General features: G+C 40.1%; 1 protein-coding gene across 1 annotated transcript; it reads left to right on the forward strand.

The window, feature by feature from the left end:
• Positions 1-909: 909 nt before the first annotated feature.
• sypb (synaptophysin b) lies at positions 910-19,535 on the forward strand. Its single transcript, XM_088406711.1, has 7 exons — positions 910-1,015; positions 2,953-3,018; positions 11,322-11,446; positions 12,087-12,285; positions 13,323-13,514; positions 14,620-14,935; positions 16,848-19,535. The coding sequence occupies exons 1-6, from the start codon at positions 998-1,000 to the stop codon at positions 14,902-14,904; spliced, it is 885 nt and encodes a 294-aa protein (XP_088262837.1). The 5' UTR covers positions 910-997; the 3' UTR covers positions 14,905-14,935; positions 16,848-19,535.
• The last annotated feature ends 569 nt before the right edge of the window (positions 19,536-20,104 follow it).

Consider the following 20,104-nt stretch of genomic DNA (forward strand, 5'->3'; position numbering starts at 1 on the left):
AGTATTGGCCGCTCTCTTGGTTTAATGAACAAGGGCTAAAAATGACAAATGACAAGAATGGGGAAATTGCCATTATGTTGATAAAACTTGGAGGAAAATTAGATAATGAAATAGGTAGGGCATTCATTACAATTATCTGTCAACGTTTGTTTTTTGAGCTTTAAGGAGGTGTGAGGAGTTGTGTAAATCAAGAATACTAGTGATTCGATACTTGATGAGACAGTTACTACTGAAGGGTTGAGCACTTATTGATCTGAAAAAAAGCGGTATCATACCTACCCATTAGTTATCTTTTTATTCTACTGCAAAATCAACAAAAATAATGCCCCGATTGAAGCACTATTAACCTGTTATTCATGAGAAGCGGCTGATTAAAAAAAGCAATGTGAGTGTTTCCAAATCATTTCGGAACCCCGGTTAGAGGTTAAAAAATGATTCATTTCTTGCCCACAGGCTTTATGTTTAACACCACTGAAGCTGTATTTTGTATATGAGGGTGGGCGCTCTCTTTAGCATTAGCGCAAGTCACAGCGAGACTTGTGATGTCTGTCACGATGAGATAAAGTTTTTTTTTTTATTATTAATTTGTTATCTGATCATGTTGCTATGAAAAGATACAATCCCACTGTGAAAGTAGAGGCTTTCAAAAAGAAACAAAAATGTCAACGTAGTTCTCCTAATTCTGAACCTAGGTACATATTTCACATCTTTTTCCCCCCTTCCATTGAATCCCCCAATCAAACAAGATATCTATCCAAAGCTTGCTGGTCGTTTTTTTCGCTCCACTCCAAGTCCGGGGCCATCTCGGAAGAAAAGCTACACTACGATTGGGCAAACACAAGTGACGTCATGGCGTCCTCGCCCCAGCTGGTGACGCAGCAGCCGGCTCTTCCTCGTGGGCGTCTTCCTCCCCTGGGCTGTTCCGGATGAGACGCCGCCACCCCCTCCGCCCCTCTCGCTCATCCTCTTATCACGGCTTGGCGAGTACTCGACCAACATGGATGTCGTCAACCAGGTAAGACTTTTCCCACCAATTATTCCCGTTTTGCTCTTTTCATCTACCGGAATGTAAACGAGATTATTTACTTATAGCTTGTTTTATAATTATAACTGTCTTTTTTCCCAATCGGACATGTTCATTTTACGTTCTGCTCCATAGGCCGTCGAGATGCTTCGTCGGTGCATTAATAATAATTATTAATTTCACAATTTGCGTTGTAAAAAGCATTAGAGAGCGCGATGATAATGCAGATTGTTCTTATGCAGATTTTTTTCCCGTGTGATGCTGCTGCTGGTGCTGCAGTGCTATAGGACATGACGGACACGAGCAGGCCTGCTTGTCGACTATAGCAAAACACACACACACACGCAAAAATGGAAGGCTCTCCGCAGATTAACGCGGCTCTTATACGGGGATATTTTCTGCCGCCTCCCAAAGATTAGAATTGCGATATTGCGCCCCCCCCCCCCTCGCAAATATCAATTAGCTCCACTGTTGCTAGGACAACAAGAAGCAGGGTTGATTTTGTGAGGACCCCCCCCCCCCCCCCCCTCCCCTCCGACTGCAGCATATAGCCGCAGTTTTGTAGGCCCCCAAAACACAAGATCCCCACTTCCTCTTCATCTTTTTCTTCCCATATTCTGAGCAGGGCGTTTAGCCGTGAGAATTTCCCGATGGGCATCCGCCGTGATTGGCTCTCGTTTTGCACGCCATCTTCTCGTCCTCTTGCATGCGTGCGGCCATTTACTATTTGCCGCTGCAGCGCCTACTCTGCGGTGTCGCATTCACCTGCGCACAATTGCAACAAACCGCCGCGCCCCCCGCCCCCTACCGCACCCAAACGTGCCTCAAAAGGACACATCTTGACAGGTGTACTTTTTTTCTGCTTGTAAACATGGGCCACACAAGTGACCACTGCAACGGTTAATCCGCTTTTTCTAATTGGAATGCCGACAGCGTGAAACAAATCCCGCCTACGCCTCGTATGGGCCTTTTGCAAAATGGGATTTTTGCGGGCGCGGGTCCTACTCATCCATCCATTTCAAACTTCTCGCACCAGGTGTCACCAGGGGAGTAGTCAAAACATTTATTCTGTGCTGCGGCCTGGGTAGACGCCATTGTGCATTTAAGAGCCATTCAAATCATGTATAAAAAGCACAGAGACACAAAATAGGATTTATTTATTTTTTCTACATTTCGCATTTTATATTTGTTTGTTCCTGTCGGTATTACGAGTGTGTGTGCAAGATTTGTATATGTGTGCGTTGTATTTAATATAATGATGAACAACTATCAGCCATGTGGTTAGTTTGCTTTGCTGTGAAAGTTCTTCCATTTATTTAAAAGTTTGCATTAAGATACAAGTATTCCTTGAATGTGAAAAAAAAACAATTGAATCATTTTAAAGAAAGACTCGTCTATTCCAATATAGCATTTTCCTTGAAATTAAATGAAATCAATGGCATTTTCTTTCATTTTAATTTGTGATTTCGAGTTGTGGTTGTAAAAATACCTCTTAAGAGAGAGTGCGATATGTGTACCGGCTGTCGTCATGAATACCATACCTCGCTCTTTTTTATGTGCCCACCTTGGCCGCCAGGAAGTAGTATGATGCCGTCACGCAGACAAAAGCAAAAACATAAATAAATAAATCACCATTACTCTCAGTGACTCAGTATAGTTGTTTTTTTTCAGTAAATAAAAATGTATGTGCTTTGATATTGCCTGTCTACATGTGTTGCTCCACATTTGTATTTAAGTAGCTGTCGCTCAATGAATCGTAACTGCAGTAAAGATACATCTTGAACGTGTTACATGGAACAAATACATTTCACCTCATCTAAATAAATGTTTGTCCATTACGTTGAAAGTCATCTCTTTGGCGTGTGAGAGTGCAAAGTTTATTTACCACTTGTGAGAATGTTTTTGACTTTAACGTTTGTGTTTCCCAGTTGGTGGCCCAAGGACAGTTCACAATAATCAAGCAACCTTTGGGATTTATAAAAGTCCTCCAATGGGTAAGCTACCTTTTGCTCTCTTTTGTTGTGCATACACGTCAATGATTTAATTGCTAAACGCAATGGTGTGGAAACAGGAGTTCTGTACATTCAGAAATATTCTCACAGACAACATGATACATGGACTTGCTGTCAATTCTGAAATTTAAAACAGGGAACAATCTCTTTTAAGTTCTTGGTGGGTGTAGTGAATGTTTGTGGACCACATTGTCCATAAAACAAGCAACAAAATGGTGAAAAAGGAGCACTGTACATATTACTGTTAGCCAAATGCTGGTTAGCATTAGCGCTCCTTGGCTATTAGGGCTACTGTATACTGCTGAGCCTCATGAAAAAAACAAAGAATTGCTTGTGCCTACGTATGGACAAGACCAAACTGTAGAATTGAAGCCTTTTTCAAAAATCGTTACCCCCTCAGTGTGTGTGGGTGCTTGTGACTTGTTGTCAGATCGGGAAGAAGCAGCACAAGTGAATGTTGGTGACATATGTAAACAAATGCGTACCATTAATGCAGCCCCAAACATGTCCATTTTTTTTTTTTTATCAGATGATGAGTCGACCTTGTAATTCTTGTGATACACGGTGGTATTTTAGCCATAAAAATGTCATTTTCTTTCAACAGCTAATGACAAAATGGCCGCCATATGAGATGGATGAAAACACGTGGATTATGCTTAAATTATTTTCCATTGAGGCAATATTAATCTGGATGTCCTCTTTAGACCACTGGCTGCACATATAACATACTGTTAAAAACAGTGTTGACTTCCCCTTGAAGGATGACATAACCTCTACGCTTTGTTTAATTTCTTGCTCCCTGCGCGCAAGTCCCCTGCTTCGCCTCACGATGGAGCCAATAAGCTGGGGTATTTTTGTTGCTGGGAGATGGCAATTAACCAACCCAGCTGTGCTTGAGCAGCATCCCCTTCGGGGTCACGTGGCTTTTCCCCACGGGATGCCAGCGATGTGTTGTTGGTTCCCTGCTGGCGAGGCTTCGGGGTGTCACATGCACGTTTCTCGACAAGTGAAAGTGAAGATGCAAATTGCATCCATCCTTTCACACACATTCTAGGACACACTTCCTTAAGTGTTTTTAACTCAAATTTATACATGGGAATTGATTTGACAGAAAATAAATATGGGTTGACATGAACTACAGCTGTAACTGCAAAGAGGAACTTGACCCGAAATTGTATTTACACTATGTGCTATGTAGCCCCACTAGTCTAAACAAGACATTCGTTGCATGTGTGGAAAGTGCATTAAGTAGAATAATCCACCTGTTTTTTATCCATTTCAGTGAGTGGTCATTTTGCCGCTCGCTGTCAACTGAAAATGACATCACAGCTGCTCAGAGCTAACGTCTCACGATTGTCACATGACCAAACTCGGAAAAAGAGCCATGATGGCTCCCTACCGACCACCTGAGCAACTGTGATGTCACTTTCACTCGACCGCAAGTGCAAAAATGGCAAGCCCTTGAGATGCACGAGAACTTTTTTGGAAGCTTGGCTTGAATCGTATGATTGGTGGCAAACAAGGCAGTGAGAGATGAGGACCAATTTACAATATACTTATATTATATACATATATAATAGGTTGCATAGGTTCCATCCTATTCGCTTGTGTTCACTGTAATGGACATTTATTGTTGGTCTTTATCTTTTGACTCATTGGCGCTCCCCAACTAAATCCTAGTGTGCTCAGGAGAGAACATCCTGGTCTTTCCAATGATACCTCATGAGTTTGAGTGGGATCCTATTAACTTTGCTGTCTTGCTAGGGCAAAGTGGGCCCCAGGGTTACGGCCTCCCTTGCTTACATTTTTTTCATGTTACCAAGTGCAATACTAAGTTTGTTCATCCCCTCTTTACAGCATTTTTCCTGCTTTAAGGCATCAACAACACTTACAAAATTCAAACTTGGCGGTCAGTGTGCCGTGCGTATGACTCTGTGAGTCACACCACTCTAATACGTCTCTACATGCATCACTGCATATGTCACTAAAATGCTGGTCTGCTACTGGTCAGTGTCATGGCGTCCCTAAGATGCCTGGGCTAGGCTAGGTTACCCTGCTAGGGATTGTGGCCGTAAATAGCTCAAGTCAATGTCACTCAAAGGTAAATAAAATTTCATCTTTTCCTTATATATTTTTTATTTATGATGTTATTTAATTGTATACATGTATATTATATCCAAGGAGCACTTACTATACTATTTTGATGTTTTTTACCTGGGGTTTTATGCGCATTAGCCAATTACCGTAGCTTTCTATTGTCCGCCATACGACAATTTTGCCTTACGATCCCAACTCCGTTTAACTTAGTTTGGCGGGGGTCCACTGTGTGTGTGTGTGTGTATATATATATATATATATATATATATATATATATATATATATATATATATATATATATATATATATATATATATATATATGTATATATATATATATATATATGTATATATGTATATATATTTATGTATATATATATATATATATATATATGTATATATGTATATATATATATATATATATATATGTATATATGTATATATATATATATATATATATATATATATATATATATATATATAATATGTGTGTGTGTGTGTGTTTGTGTGTGTGTGTGTCTAAGGACACGCCTTGTGTACGTGACGACGTGAGACATCATGCAAGAAAATGGCTTTTTTCCACTCTAGTGAGGCTCAACATTTTTGCAATGCATTTAACAGCATTGTACTATGTTAACAACATGAGATGAGAACAGGCAAAATCCTCGGGCACTTTTTCCGAATGCATGCGTGAAAGATAAGGCAACGCGTTGCAAATTGTCCTTATGAGGGCAAATTTGTGCAACAGCTTCCTGCGTGTGTGACTCACCAAACATCGCCCACCTACCCGCCCTCTTCCTGTCTTGGGGGAGCCGTGCTGACAAAGCAGCCATTTGACGGATGGAGCAAGACATCCACTTCACAAATAAAGCTCAAGTCAAGCTCACCCATGCACACTTTGGGGACAACGTGTGCTTGACCGCCCCATCCATCCTGTGTCATCCTTTAAATGTCCAGTGCGTTGATGTTGCTTTTAGAATCCCATTCCTAGAAAATCACAATGATGGCCTATTTTAAGGTTGTGGCTACTTGTGTGAGCCTTGGGGGCCTACCTGGCGTCTGCCGGCACCGCGTTTGCGTTGTCAGGTATTCTCATCGTTTTTTCACTGATGTCCCACTGTGAAATAATTTTTCAGCCAAGTACCTCTCAACCAGAGCGAAGCGTTTTTGGATGAAAAAGAAAGGTTTCAAATCGTGCTCTGCCATCAGGGTCTAATTTATTGTATTGGAAATGCATATGCAGTGGTATCACCAGGCCTATTTTATTCAGCAACTCCAAAAGATAGGTTCCATAACATCATCTGTTTAATTTCTTGCTCGTCTGCCGGAAATGTGTCACTATAATGACAACGCGTATCCGTATAAAACTTAATCAAATAAAGGCAATACAACATTCTGCAAAGGAAGTCACTATGACACAGTTTAGAATGAATGTTCTTCATGTTCCAATTAGTTTGCTCTTCATTTGAAGAAAAAAAGTACTGTCACTTTCACTGCATTAAAAGCACTAAATTAGATTTACTGTTACCTGCAGAAGCCCAGGTAAATTCTCACATACCCTCTAAGGGTGCCTTCACAAACCCCCAGAGGTATTTGTACCCCCATTTGAGATTCACTTCTGTAGATTTTGGAAGAGCATCTGTGATGTCCAGGGTGTACCTGTGTGGTCAGCGTGATGGAATATGGAAGAATGCTTCAAACTTATCCCAAGGTCACACCGGTCCCAAGCTTGATCTGATCCGTTCCGATTCCTCTCAAATGTCACTTTCTTGTTCTCTTTCCATGCAACTCTTAAAGTAAAAACATCCTGCCTTTTCTGCATTGTCTACTCGGGGGGGGGGGGGGGGATCCTGTTTTTGAATAAAGGGATGGATCTAAAAACACCTTTTTAACATCCGATTCATCAATTAATCTTTCGATTAATAGATTATTCAAATAATCCTCAATTGCAGCCCTATTTGGAAGGCGGAGAAAACTAATAGCAGGCAGATGGTTTGTGTGTGTGTGTGTGTGTGTGTGTGTGTGTGTGTGTGTGTGTGTGTGTGTGTTTTTGGAGGGAACTGTGTGTCTTCTCAGCACAGTCGAGCTGACATTCATTCAGCATGCCAGCGCGGATAGAAACCAGCCTCTTGCTGTGTGGCGCTGCCAATAGCGTTTCCATGGCACCAAACACCCTAACCGCTCTCATCCATGCGGGCGGCTCGCCCTTCTCCAATTCATCACTCCTCCTTCCATTTACACATCACCATAAAAGTTCACCACTCGCAGGGCTCCAGTTTGCATTGAGCTTGGACTTTCTCTTGTCGCGTTTCAGGCATGACGCCCCAAGAGGCCAATCCGCTCGCTCGGACTGTTCCCTTAACTCTGGCACGCTTGATTTCAAGTATTACCTACTGCCATGTTAATCTCTTAACCAGCAAATCCCGGCCCTCGCTTATGTTTCTCCCCCAACTTTCAAATTACAGCTGGCACACCAAATGCTCGTGGTGGGTTTTGACCCGTTTGGAATCTTTGCTATCTATTACACATACTGAATGAAATACTGTACAGTAATACCGCCCCCCTCCCTTCACGGGGGTTGCGTTCCTGACCACCCCCACAGAAAGTGACATCCACAAAATAGAAACGCCCATACTAAATTACTCCTTGGTATGCTTTGAATGCCCTTGTTTAAGTCTTTAAACGCATCACCGCTGTGACTATACCGAGACCATGCACTTTACTTCTGAATTTTGGCACTATGTATACTGCTCCTTTTGCTCACTACTTGTAAATAGCTGTGCCTGACCAGTATGCACACTTGCACATTACCTTGGATATCTTGTGCTTTATTGTAGTTATAGGGTTCATAAGTTACCTACTTACGGTCAATACGAACGTTATGTTACATGTTTGTTGATTATACCCGCTCTTTGTCTTAACTTTATACTTATTTTACGACATCCGTGTGGACAGCAATATAGATAGGCATTTCATGCTACAGAGAAACTTCTTTCTACACTATGCACATGACAATAAACACACACTTCAAAGCAGTGATTCTCTAATGAGGATATACAGATGCACTTCAGAGATGTATTAGATTTTAATAGGCTTTTGCACGTATCAGCACATGTAATTTAATGACTTTGAATGGCTGTCTAGACACATTATATTTTGCTTTTCAAATTAAGAGCAACCTAATTGGAACATGAAAAGACTTGCTGAATTTTGTTTGTGATGTCTTAAATAAAATAAATGATGTTACAAGATCTCATTTCTGGAGTTGCTGGATAACATAAGCGGAGAGATAAAGTGGGCCCCCGTGTTACGAACTTAATCAGTTAAACGGCTAGGCTCGTAACTCGAATTGGCCGTATGACAGGCAATCCAAACCTATGTTAATTAGTGAATGCGTGCAACGCGTGCAAAAACCTTAGGTAAAAACATCACGACTTTATACACATATTAAAAATTGGTAACATAATCTACTGCACAGTTAAATTAAATAGCATGAATATACAAAGGAAAAATGACATTTACCTTTGGGGCGACGTGACTTGAGCTGGTGGGTGGATGGAGGCAAAGGGAAGCAGATACGAACCCGCAGAATTTATTTATTGTTTTCTTAAACGAGAACTTTTCTTAAACGAGAACATATCACCGGCGATTTCCTTTTCTTTAATCCATAATAGAAGAAGCCTCTCCATTTTGTTGTTGACCGAGGTCCGTCCCCTGGCAAGGAAAGTCTTGCCCTTAGAAGACTTGCTTGCTTTCATAGCATCCTTGTTATCGAGAATTGTACCGATCGTCGAGTGGTTACGGCTATACTCACTAGCAAAGTTAATTATGCGGGCGCCTCCTTCGTATTTTTTTATTATCTCCTGTTTCGTTTCTGTTGTCATCATCCTCTTACTTCTTCCTTTACCACCACTTGCAATTTTAGAAGCCACGTCTAACAGATAAAGTTTGCAAAGTCTTCACAACACACCGACCAGCTCGTGCCATCCAGCTGGATGAAGGCGTTCGGCCAATAGCATATTGGCATTTCTGTGATTGACGTGACGCCGGCCAATAGCATATCAGCATCTCCGTGACTGAGACCGTGACTGTGACCTTAATCGACCAATAGCATATCGGCATCTCCGTGACTGAGACCGTGACTGAGACCGTGACTGTGACCTTAATCGACCAATAGCATATCGGCATCTCCGTGACTGAGACCGTGACTGTGACCTTAATCGACCAATAGCATATCGGCATTTCCGTGACATGCGAGAAAAGTTGTTTTCGTTGATGCAGCAAAGCAAAAACAATAGTGCGGACACACTGACCGGCATGTTGGATGGTTCGTAAGACTAAAGGATTGTGTGTAAGAGGGGGACAAAAAAACGTTGCGGTCCACGTCGTAAGATGAAAAATACGTAAAACAGGGGGTTCGTAAACCGGGGGCCCACTGTAGTTCAAAACGCTCAATGATACGTCACACACGGTTCTCACAGCACTCTGTGTTTTTTGTCAAAAAGGCCCACTTCCTGTTTTCACTCTTCTTCGATTTAATTTACAGTGACACTTAATTATTTGTGGAATTACTCACAAAAAAATAAACAGAACAAACACATTTCTCGAGAGAGAAAAAGATCTGCAAAATAGCGATAACGTGAATCTGGATCCCACAATAAAGTGGGGCGGTTGCGTTAAAGAGCTCACGTTGCAAAAGTCATTTTAAACATGCAAGATGCAATTCTGTCAAAAGAAGTGGCGTGAAATTCATCGTGGTTCGCATGAGCCAATAGCACATTATTCAGCGTGTGTTCACGTGTATGTTGTGGCTGGCTTTACGGCCGAGTATTTGGTGACAGATGGTAGAGCACCTCCTTCAGATTAATAGCTGGATTTCCCGTCCAATCGGCTCTGGCTTGCAGCGGAGCGAGCCCGTGCTGGTAAAAATAGTTGGCCTGGTCTAATCTGTTGTGTGTCTGCGGCACGCGTCAGGGTCCATTTTTTTGCACTCATGTTGGTTTGTGACTCACAACGGTACTCAGCTCGGAGCTCCTATAGTACACACTTGACGAAAATAGCTTTGTTACTTCATTGATCACTTACTTGAAAAGTAAAACAAAATTGATTATGTTACCTGAATAGTTACCTTTAGCAGATACAGACCACCTTGCTTAAGATTAAAAAAAACAAACAGCTTTGACCGTTAACGAGAAGTGTGTTTTAACGATGTTAAAGAACAGTTTGTTTTTATTAAAAACAAAATAGACAACTTTATTTTGGCTTATAATTATGATTTCAAAAAAATAATGAGACTTAAGAACTTCACTTATGAAATTTGCTATTGACTTGGTGAACATTAATTTAAATGTAGATGTAAATGTAAATCTTTAAAACGAGGTGTTCTATAAAGTGTACTTTCTCTTAAGAGACTTTAGTGAGCAGTATATCGTGAGGAATCAGGTGACTTTATTTTTTTTTCATAACTAGTTTTACATTGCACCTTGAGTGGCAAGTGTGTGTTTTTCATTTGAAGGTCAATTTTTTGCTCACCGTGACTGTTTGCTTGTGCATACGTATTATTCATTGGCATATAAATAATGTCTGCATTTGTCAAGATTGCACACATTAAGGTGCTGATTTTCAATACTGAATACTCATGATATTTGAAACCTACTGAATCAGTGACAATTGTTGATTTCCTCTCCCAGTTACTGTACATTTTACTCAATGTGTATTTCAAACAAGCACATAACTTTGCCTTGAATCAAGTCAGCTAGCTTAATGCTAACACACAATGCTAACCCTGTAGACAAGCTAACAACACAAGCATTGATGTTGTGGGGTCAGAACCCTTTAAGCAATGGATATTTTAACACTAAGAGGCATTTTGCACCAAAGGAATAAGTTGACTGTCAGTCAACTGTGACAGGAAAATGTTTTAAATAAGCAGGGATATACAGCCATGAAGAAAAACAAAAATAAAGCTAATATTCTTAAAAATATTGGCTTCTGTCCATAAGGCGAATGTCACACTGGCCATGCAAAAAAATTAATGAAATCATTTGCAAAAGAAACCGTGACCATGACAACTGTCACGTAATGTGTTGATCACACTGTGTTTATTTGCATCTTTTCACAGCTTTTTACCATGGTGTCCCATTTTGCTCACACGGGTGCCTGTGTTCACCCTGTTTTTCCTCTTTACAGATCTTTGCCATCTTCGCCTTCTCGACATGCGGCAGTTATTCCGGCATGTTCAAGATGAGTGTGGAGTGTAAAAACCGGTCGGAGAGTGACCTTGGCATTGAAGTAGAATTTGAGTATCCATTCAGGTATGCCACAAAGTTCAGCCTCCTCCCCCCCGCACCCCTTTTTTCAGCCAAATACCTTCTAAATAGCACAAAGCATTTTTGGAAGAAAAAAAAAAACTAAAATACAGAGTGGTTTTCCATCTACATAACAATTTAGGACCAAGTTGCTTTATGTTCCAATTAATATGCGCTGAATTTGAAAATAAAAGTGAACTATTCATTTCACAGCATTAAAAACTATTATATTAGTTTTCCTGATGCCTGAAACCCTGTTAGCATCTCACGTACCCACTGAAGTGCCTTCACCTACCCACAGGGGTGTACGTATGCCTTTTTGAGAAACACTGAGGTACACCATTTCTCTTGTTCTTTATCATGTTCCAAATAGCTGATACACGAGCTATCATTATATCAAGGTTCTAAAAGAAAAAATATTGCCAGTGGTTGCTTGATTTTAAGCAGCAATATCTACCGTATCTACTGTACATGCTGTCCATGTACCACTAGTGGCTCTAAGAAGAAAATATGAGCTTCAAATGCCTCTAAAATCCTTCACAACAATTCACACACGCACACACTCGTCTTTCCTCTCTGATGACTTCTCACCATTTGATGATTGTTTTTCAAAGCTTATCCAATTTTCTGTTGTTGTACTTGTCAGGCTCCATCAGGTTTACTTTGATGCCCCCACTTGTAAGGGAGGGAACCCCGAACGTCTGTTCCTGGTCGGCGACTATTCTTCCTCGGCTGAGTTTTTCGTCACCATCGGTGTCTTCTCCTTCCTCTACTCCATGGCGGCTCTCTCCGTCTACTGTTTCGTCCTGGAGAAGTACCGCGAAAACAACAAGGGCCCTCAGATTGTGAGTCAGTTTATTACACATTTTCATCATTAAACTGTTCCAAGACAGTGGCCAATACTAAGATCAGCACCTTGGAAAAGGTCAGGTATCGTATTGAGACAATAATTGGTATCAGTACTCATCTTTCATACCCACAAATGGAATTTTTTTTAATTGCCGTTATTAAGGATGTCTCGATCACGGTTTTTTTTTGTCCTCCAGTCATCTGATTTTTGATCAACTGCTGATCCCAAGTCCTGAGCCAATACCTCAGGAATGTATTGTATGTAATGGAATGCAATGAATTGTTTGTAATGGAATGTAAAAGTGCATCTAAATTCTGTTAAACGAAACTGTCCCAATAATAGACCTTTTATATGTTTAATGGAGCATTGGTTTAAACCAAAACTAAAAAAGAAAAAAAAAATCCATTTGCGCACATTACGAGTGGCCCCTGCACTGTCTCCAGTTTCCATCCATCCAACCATCCATTCTTGTCAGCTTATCCTCACCAGGGTCGCAGGCAATTAGGAAATATGCAATTTGGAGTTTCCGATATAGATACCATGCACCTTTTTAGAAACGTGGGAGAAAACCAGAGTGCACAAGGGCATGGGGTGTACATGCAAACTCCACATAGGTAGGTTGGAGCCAGAATCAAACCTGCAACCACTGAACTGAGAGGCGGGCGCGCGGACCAATCTTCCACCGTCATTACTTTCCAGATAAAAATATTTCCAAAATATAGCAATTTTCATTGTTACAGTACATGATGCTTCCTGCAACAACTACCAGACCTGGGATACTGCGGATTATCTGGATTATTTTCTTGCTTCGTAGTACTTAAATAATGAATATATAAAAATTAAACCAATCTGTGTGCGCGTGAAGCTGTCAAAATGTTGTATTTGCCTGCATGTGTTGAATCAAGAATGTTCCAAAAAGTTCCTGTAGTTCATAAATTCTCAATTATTATCAGGATAGGTTTCGAAATTGACATGCTCATTGAAAATGAAGTCTCTGAAAGGCTCCTCAAGAGTTGTCTTGTTGCTGGGCAGGACTTTGTGGTGACGGCGGTGTTCGCCTTCATGTGGCTGGTGTCATCCTGCGCATGGGCCAAAGGTCTGTCGGACGTAAAGACGGCCACCGATCCCGAGAGGGTCATCACCCTCATCACGGCCTGCGACGAACGAGAGAATCGCTGCCGTGAGGTCTACGACCCCAAAGTCTCCGGGCTCAACACCTCCGTGGTAAGTTATCCGCACAGTCATCACCACTTTAAACCGTTTTCAAGACTTACTGTAAAACAAAAGCTGAAAACAATACTAAAATGTTTTAGCCATTTTTAGCAGTAAAAAAAGGTAATATGGTATTTCGTCATAAATTTGACAATGATTTTTCATGTGCAAAAACATCTTTTCTACTTGATGTCAAAAATGACTTCACATAAAGACCATCTTGATTCACCTGTTTGCTGGGTTTGATGATGTGATGTTCACAAGCTGAGCCATGATTGGTCATTACCTGCGTTGAGCAGATGATGTCATTTGCAGTGGATAGCAAGTGGCAAAAGTTTTTTTGAAATGCCTGATTGCACATTGTACAATTATTGTATTGTCTTGAAAAAATAAACATTTTACGGCTGAAATTTGCTAAAAAAAAAAATGTTTTTGTATTTCTCTAAAGGACTGGAGATTTGAGGACTTGAACGACTGGGTTGTGTAGTTTTTTATGATATATAAAATTAATTATACCTTAGAAGAAACCTAAAAACTGAAGCAAATCTATGCTATACTATGTAAAAATATAAAGGGCTTATTTTGGGAACCATCTCATCGAGGGGCAGCGCTTGGTGACCCCTGCTATAAAGGCTGATAAATGACTTTTCAAAGGCAGTTTAACAGCTGTAAATGACCCAGCTGACACAGCTGCTGTTCATACTGATCACATTTTAACAAAACAGGCTCACTCAGAAATGCTGTTTTAGCCAGCAGAAATCACACTGCCTTTTTTTTAAACACTACTTTGTTTTACAACCCAGATGGGGGGAGGTCTAAAATTTCACCATAAAATACATTGCTGCTTTTCACAGTTTAAATCTAAGTGAAAAAAAATGGATTACCCAAAAAACAAGTAATCTATTATGTGGACATGTATTCTATTGTCTTCTGCAAGTGTTCTATACCCAAGCATAACGTACATTTCTATTTTGGACCAAGTACCCAATTATCGAATAGAATTTTCAGTAGGATGTCAGAAAACCAGTGCTATTCATACAGCATTTTGTACTTGTATTCTTCACTAAAGCACGTAAGTTCTTAATTGACATGGTCTCTGTTCCTGTGCGACCTGCAGGCATTCGGCTTCATCAACCTGATCCTGTGGATAGGCAACCTGTGGTTCGTCTTTAAGGAGACGGGCTGGATGGCGGCCTTCGCGGGAACGTACATGCCGTCGCAGGAAAAGCAGCCCGCCCCCGATTCCTTTGCCCAGGGCGGCGGTTACGGTCAGCAAGACCCGTACGCCGGCTCTCAGGGAGGTTACCAGCCCGAGTACGGCCAGCAGGGAGGCTACAACGAGGATGCCGGCTATGGCCAAGGCTACGAACAGCAGCCCACTTCCTACTCCAATCAAATGTGAGCCTGTGCGCTGACGCCACAGCTGCAGGATGGTGAGTGTTTTGACCTAAATGCATCAAAGCTAAAGGAAGAGAATGACTCGGTCCTCTGTTTGCATGACAGTAAACCGCCGCATATTCGCGTTCACTATTTAAAACAAAATAATCCCCTGTTTAAGAATTTGGGGTTCTTTCTCTAAATCCAAACTGCATTAAAAATGCCCTGGTTAAATACTGCAGGAAAATAGAAATTGCTATTAGCTATAGCGATACGTCTTTGCGTACTAAAATCTTTGTATGTCAGGGAAACGCTGAGGGCCATAGGTGTCAGGGCAGTGTAATCTGGGCGACGACCAAAGGAAATACATCATTAAATAAAATGCAAATAGTTTGTGAATCATGATTAATTTTAGGATTCTTGAATATTTTGCTATTCAGATAGCCTACTAAAAATTCTATGGAATCATCGGGTATTTAGATAAAAATGGAAAGTCCATATTTTTGCATGGTTACAGAACAATTATGACTACAGATTACGAAACACATTTCCAATTCAGAATGTATTTAATTTTTTGTTTGTAGACAATTTACGATTTTTCACTTACATTTACACAGCGTAGCAGCAGACTATTTTACTCTGCAGAAACAAAAGTGAGATTTTAGACAAACATTTGGTCTATGAAACAAGGTCACATAAAAAATAAAAAAATATATTTTTACTGGCTAAAACAGCACATTTGTGTAAGCCTACAACAAAAAAATAAAGACTACACTATCCCCACAAGCGAAATCCAAAATGCAACTAAGTAAACCCAACTAAAGAAACTAAAATCTAAATAAAATATCAAAAAAGCCACTGACAGTATCTTTTTACCCCAAAATTATTTTGTTGCTGCGTGACCTTGGATTGTTACCATTTTATCGTCCTGAGAACCAGCCACATTTGTGTCCACTGTAGTGTAGTAGATGTGTTTTTAGTCAACTTTTGACTCATTGTAGCTATCGCCTATGAACTAAGTTCTAGTGTCCTCAGTAGACGAAATTCTTACCTTTCCAATAATGTCTCATCTGTAGGATTCATAATTCATTTTGCTGTTTCGCTGACACAAAATGGACACAAATGAACATTGCTATGCCGGTCATAAATAAGTTTATGTAAAAACATTGTATAATTATACCTTAAACTGTATCCTTTTTAACATTGACAAAAGCAAAAAGCAATATAATCCAACTTTCGACAACTCTTTGTAACTATTTTTACAGCATTTATACAAGTTAAAAGTTGGTCTAAGTAGAAAACAACCCAAATGCATCAAAGTGCCTAAAAAAAAAAAAAAAAAAAAAAAAAAATGCCAATCATTATTTTATCACAATGGCACTGGGGGCCCAACTATTTGAGAAGCACTGAATTATATGAAGGCTTGATCTTTTTACAGGGTTTCTGCAGGTATGATCAAATCTAAATTAAAGCGTTTTAATTATGTGACTTGACTGATGGATTATTGTGGTGACCCCTCTGCAAAACGTTGTATGACTTTGTTTAATTTTTTTATGAATATTCATCATCAGTGACACAAGTTTTCGTCAAAAAAGCTAGAAATACAACAGTCGATGTTACATTCTCTATCTCATAGATTTGCCTAATTAAATACATCGAGATACCACTACGAATTTAAATCCAAAGTTTAATAAAGCAGATGCTAATACCACAGCACCGTTTTAATTCTTTTTTTTTTTTCTATCCAAAATGCACGGCACTTGATCTAGATGAATATCAAAGTGGCCTTTTGATCCTTGGATATTTCTGGAGGTGGTCAAATGAACGTTTCCATGACTAATCCATCAAATATGTTTCGTAAAACAAGTTGACAGTGTTTTTTTGTCATGTTGAAATGTTTGTGAGTGCGTCCTGATTGATTGAAGATGATTTTAAGGAGTGCTCATCTTGCCGCCGTTCTCTTTCCAGGGTGACCTTGTGATTCCGCCGCTCGACCGCCGCCTGCGTTTCTGCACTCGTCTCTTAGTCTGTTTGTGTACATGTGAGTTGGGCAAGTGGTGGGGGTAGTGGGGGTAGGGGGAGGCCAAAAGTGGGTCATGAACACCTTGAGGGAGTGGGGGTGGGGGGTCAGGGAGGGGTCACGGGAGGGGGGGGTGGCTTTGCTGTAACATGATGTTTATTCTCGTGATGTATTTAACTGTAGAAGACAACACAGGATTGTCTGTTTGGTTATACGAGAAAAACTTGAATACAAATACCAAAAGATTCATTGACATTGAACATTTAAGAGGAAATCTTGTAATGGAAAAAGACTTACATTTATGGATGGGGGGCAAACATTGTAGTTATATTTAACTTGAGAGAATGTATTGTCTGTGCTGTGTAAATATCGACATTCTAATATATCTCATTCTATGTAGCCCGTTGAATAATTGTGCACTCCATATTAGTTGTTATACAACAAATGTAGAGCACAGAGTTATTCAATTGGATTTACTTTGATTCTGTCTCGGAGCGCACAGTTTGGCCTTTGCCCTTCAACCCCTCTTCCATCTCACCGTTGGAAAGTTTTTCTTAAATAACGTTTCTTTTGATTCATGAGATCAACCTTTTTATTTTCTCATTGTCAATTGTTTTAGCTGTTGGGGGTGAAGGCCAATAAATACATATGGAATACATATGGGAAGGACCATAAACTAGTCAGGTCACCTTAGTGGGGCACAAAAGCTGTGAGGTGCAGCGGGCCGAATTTCAAAGAAATTGGAGCACCGGATGTGGCATTGCTTTCATACATTTCCCTTACCAAATGTAAATTTGCACCAGGATGAACACGCCGGCAATAATTTGTGAGATGGTGAAAAAAGGAAAGTATGGAAGTGTGTTGTTGGCACACCATAAAAATAAAGTATCACATAGGACTGAACACCATAGCCAATAAGTAAAAGCATTTTGCTTAGTCATTTTGGATGATTAAGATTTTAATTCATTGTAGTAAGTAATACACCCATAAGATATTGCATCAAAGGTTATATTTATTACAAAATAAATGGTGTGCAAAATCTAACAATAATGTATGCCGATTTGAATCAGTTTTAAAATAAACTTAACATTCATAGATTGCGCATAACTTAAATGAAACCTTAAATTAAGGCTTAAATTGTCACGATTAAGTAGTAAATAACTTTAGTAAATGCACCTTTCAAATGTACGAATTTTTCATATGCTCTTCTGATTCCAATAGATTTGGTGGTTAAATAGTAAGCCATCAGCGATTGCTGACTTTGGGTATTAATCCCGCCCTTTGTCATTCATTTGCGTTGATACAATATTAGCGTGATATTTTTTGTGAATACGAGTTATTGCTTTAACTTTTACAGCCCTGGTTACAATTAGACAATGATGACATAACATGAAATTTAGAAAGTTCATGCGTGATATTTATCAAGGCGCACCCGCAATGCGCTTACGTCGGGAATCCCCCCTCGGAAAGGTGATTTATTTGGCATGAGAAGGATTACTTGCAATTTGGTGGGCCGGCCTTTGCCTCATGTGCACCTGAATTAGAGGAAATTATCTTAGGTGCGTAGAAGGTGACATTTAGCAATAGCCAATTGTGCTTTCAAGTAGATCATTTCCCACTTTAACGAGTTTCTGTGTTGTTGTTTTTGTTCTTCCCTGTCAAGAGGATGTGCAAATATTTCCAAGATGACTTTGGCGATTTCCTTGATTGCATCTCGTACTTCCTGTGCTCGTTCACAAAATGCTGTGGTGTGCTTTGAACGTTCTCCATCAGGGCGGCCGACGAGTGTTCCGTTTCAAAAGTGCGCGTGTTTCTTTGTGGGTTATCGGCCAGTTTTGTCAGTAAATTTTGTCCTGTTTGTGCGGTTCAGAAAGTTGTAAGACACAGCCCAATAGTTATTATCCCCTTACATTTTCCTAAACTGTGGCTACGTTCAATAAAAACGAGGCATAGTACACGTTTAGGACCTCGCTCTGGAAAACCTTTGCAATTAGTTGAGACGAAAACGCCAGAGTTTAGTTCTGCATCCGAAATCCTTCCTTCTCGCTTCTCTTTTGAATGGCAAATAAAATTACCGCATGCATGGTCTTCCTTCTTCTCCTAACGTGCCCCGAAACGCTGCGGCGACACAGCGGCATGTTCGATCCATCTCCAGTTCGACACAAAGCACAATTTAGGCAATAAGGAGTATTCAGTAGTCGTGCCAGTTGTGTTTGAAATGGTCGCAGCTGTGTCATCGTTTGTAGTTTGGCTTCCACAGACCACAACCCAATTAATCCTTCTTCCATCTCCAGTATTTTGGTCCAGCGACCAGCCTTGGATTCGCTCTCTTCTTTATTTCCAGGTTTTCACTCTACCCCTCAACATAGTTTTCTTCTGTCTGTAGCTCTTATAAATATGCTCAAATGAAATATACTCTGTTGTTAGTGGTGAATGATGTCTTGTGATACTCTCTACACCTTTGGATAGTGCTGTGTTTATTGTGTATGATGTATACATATTAGTATTTATGATAATGATAAGTCAGAGAAGAAAAATATCCAAGGCTCTCCAGAATTCTGCTGTATTCTTACTGTATGGGCTCCATGTGAAACAAAAGTGAAATAAACTTGAAATTATTCTGTTGAAGGTAAAAATGTGTATTTCTGTTAAAAGAGGTCTCCTCTTATTCTTTATTGAAACTTTGACTGTTTTCAAAAGGGAACATTTTTACACAATTCTAACTCATTTTGAGCAGCATGACGGCAGACTGCTTAGCACATCCACTTGCCTATCCCAGCTGCCATTTTTGGAGTATGGGACGAAGCCCGAGTGCCCGTTGAGAACCCACTCAAGCTTGGGGAAAAATGCAAACTCCACACATGAATTCACGGTCTTCTCACTAATAAGCTGTCAATTAATCAATCAATCAAATTTTATTTATATAGCCCTAAATCACCGAAGTCTCAAAGGGCTTCACAGAATGAAAAGAGGTCGTACAGAGACATCTTTTCAGTATAGGGTACACAACAGCATCCCCTGTCAAAGCTCCCAGAAGGGGAAGGAAAAACTCAAAAACCCCAAATTTGGGGAAAATCAGAGCTGTCAATGATCTACAGTATTTGAAAAAAGCCAAATATGATATGTACATGGAAAGGGCCATTCATAATATGTAATTTTATAATAATATCGATTCATTTAAAAAGATATGCAGTTAATCAATCAA

This window comes from Hippichthys cyanospilos, chromosome 2 (assembly GCF_059441005.1).
Source record: "Hippichthys cyanospilos isolate Australia breed blue-spotted pipefish chromosome 2, RoL_Hcya_1.0, whole genome shotgun sequence".
Taxonomy (NCBI): domain Eukaryota; kingdom Metazoa; phylum Chordata; class Actinopteri; order Syngnathiformes; family Syngnathidae; genus Hippichthys; species Hippichthys cyanospilos.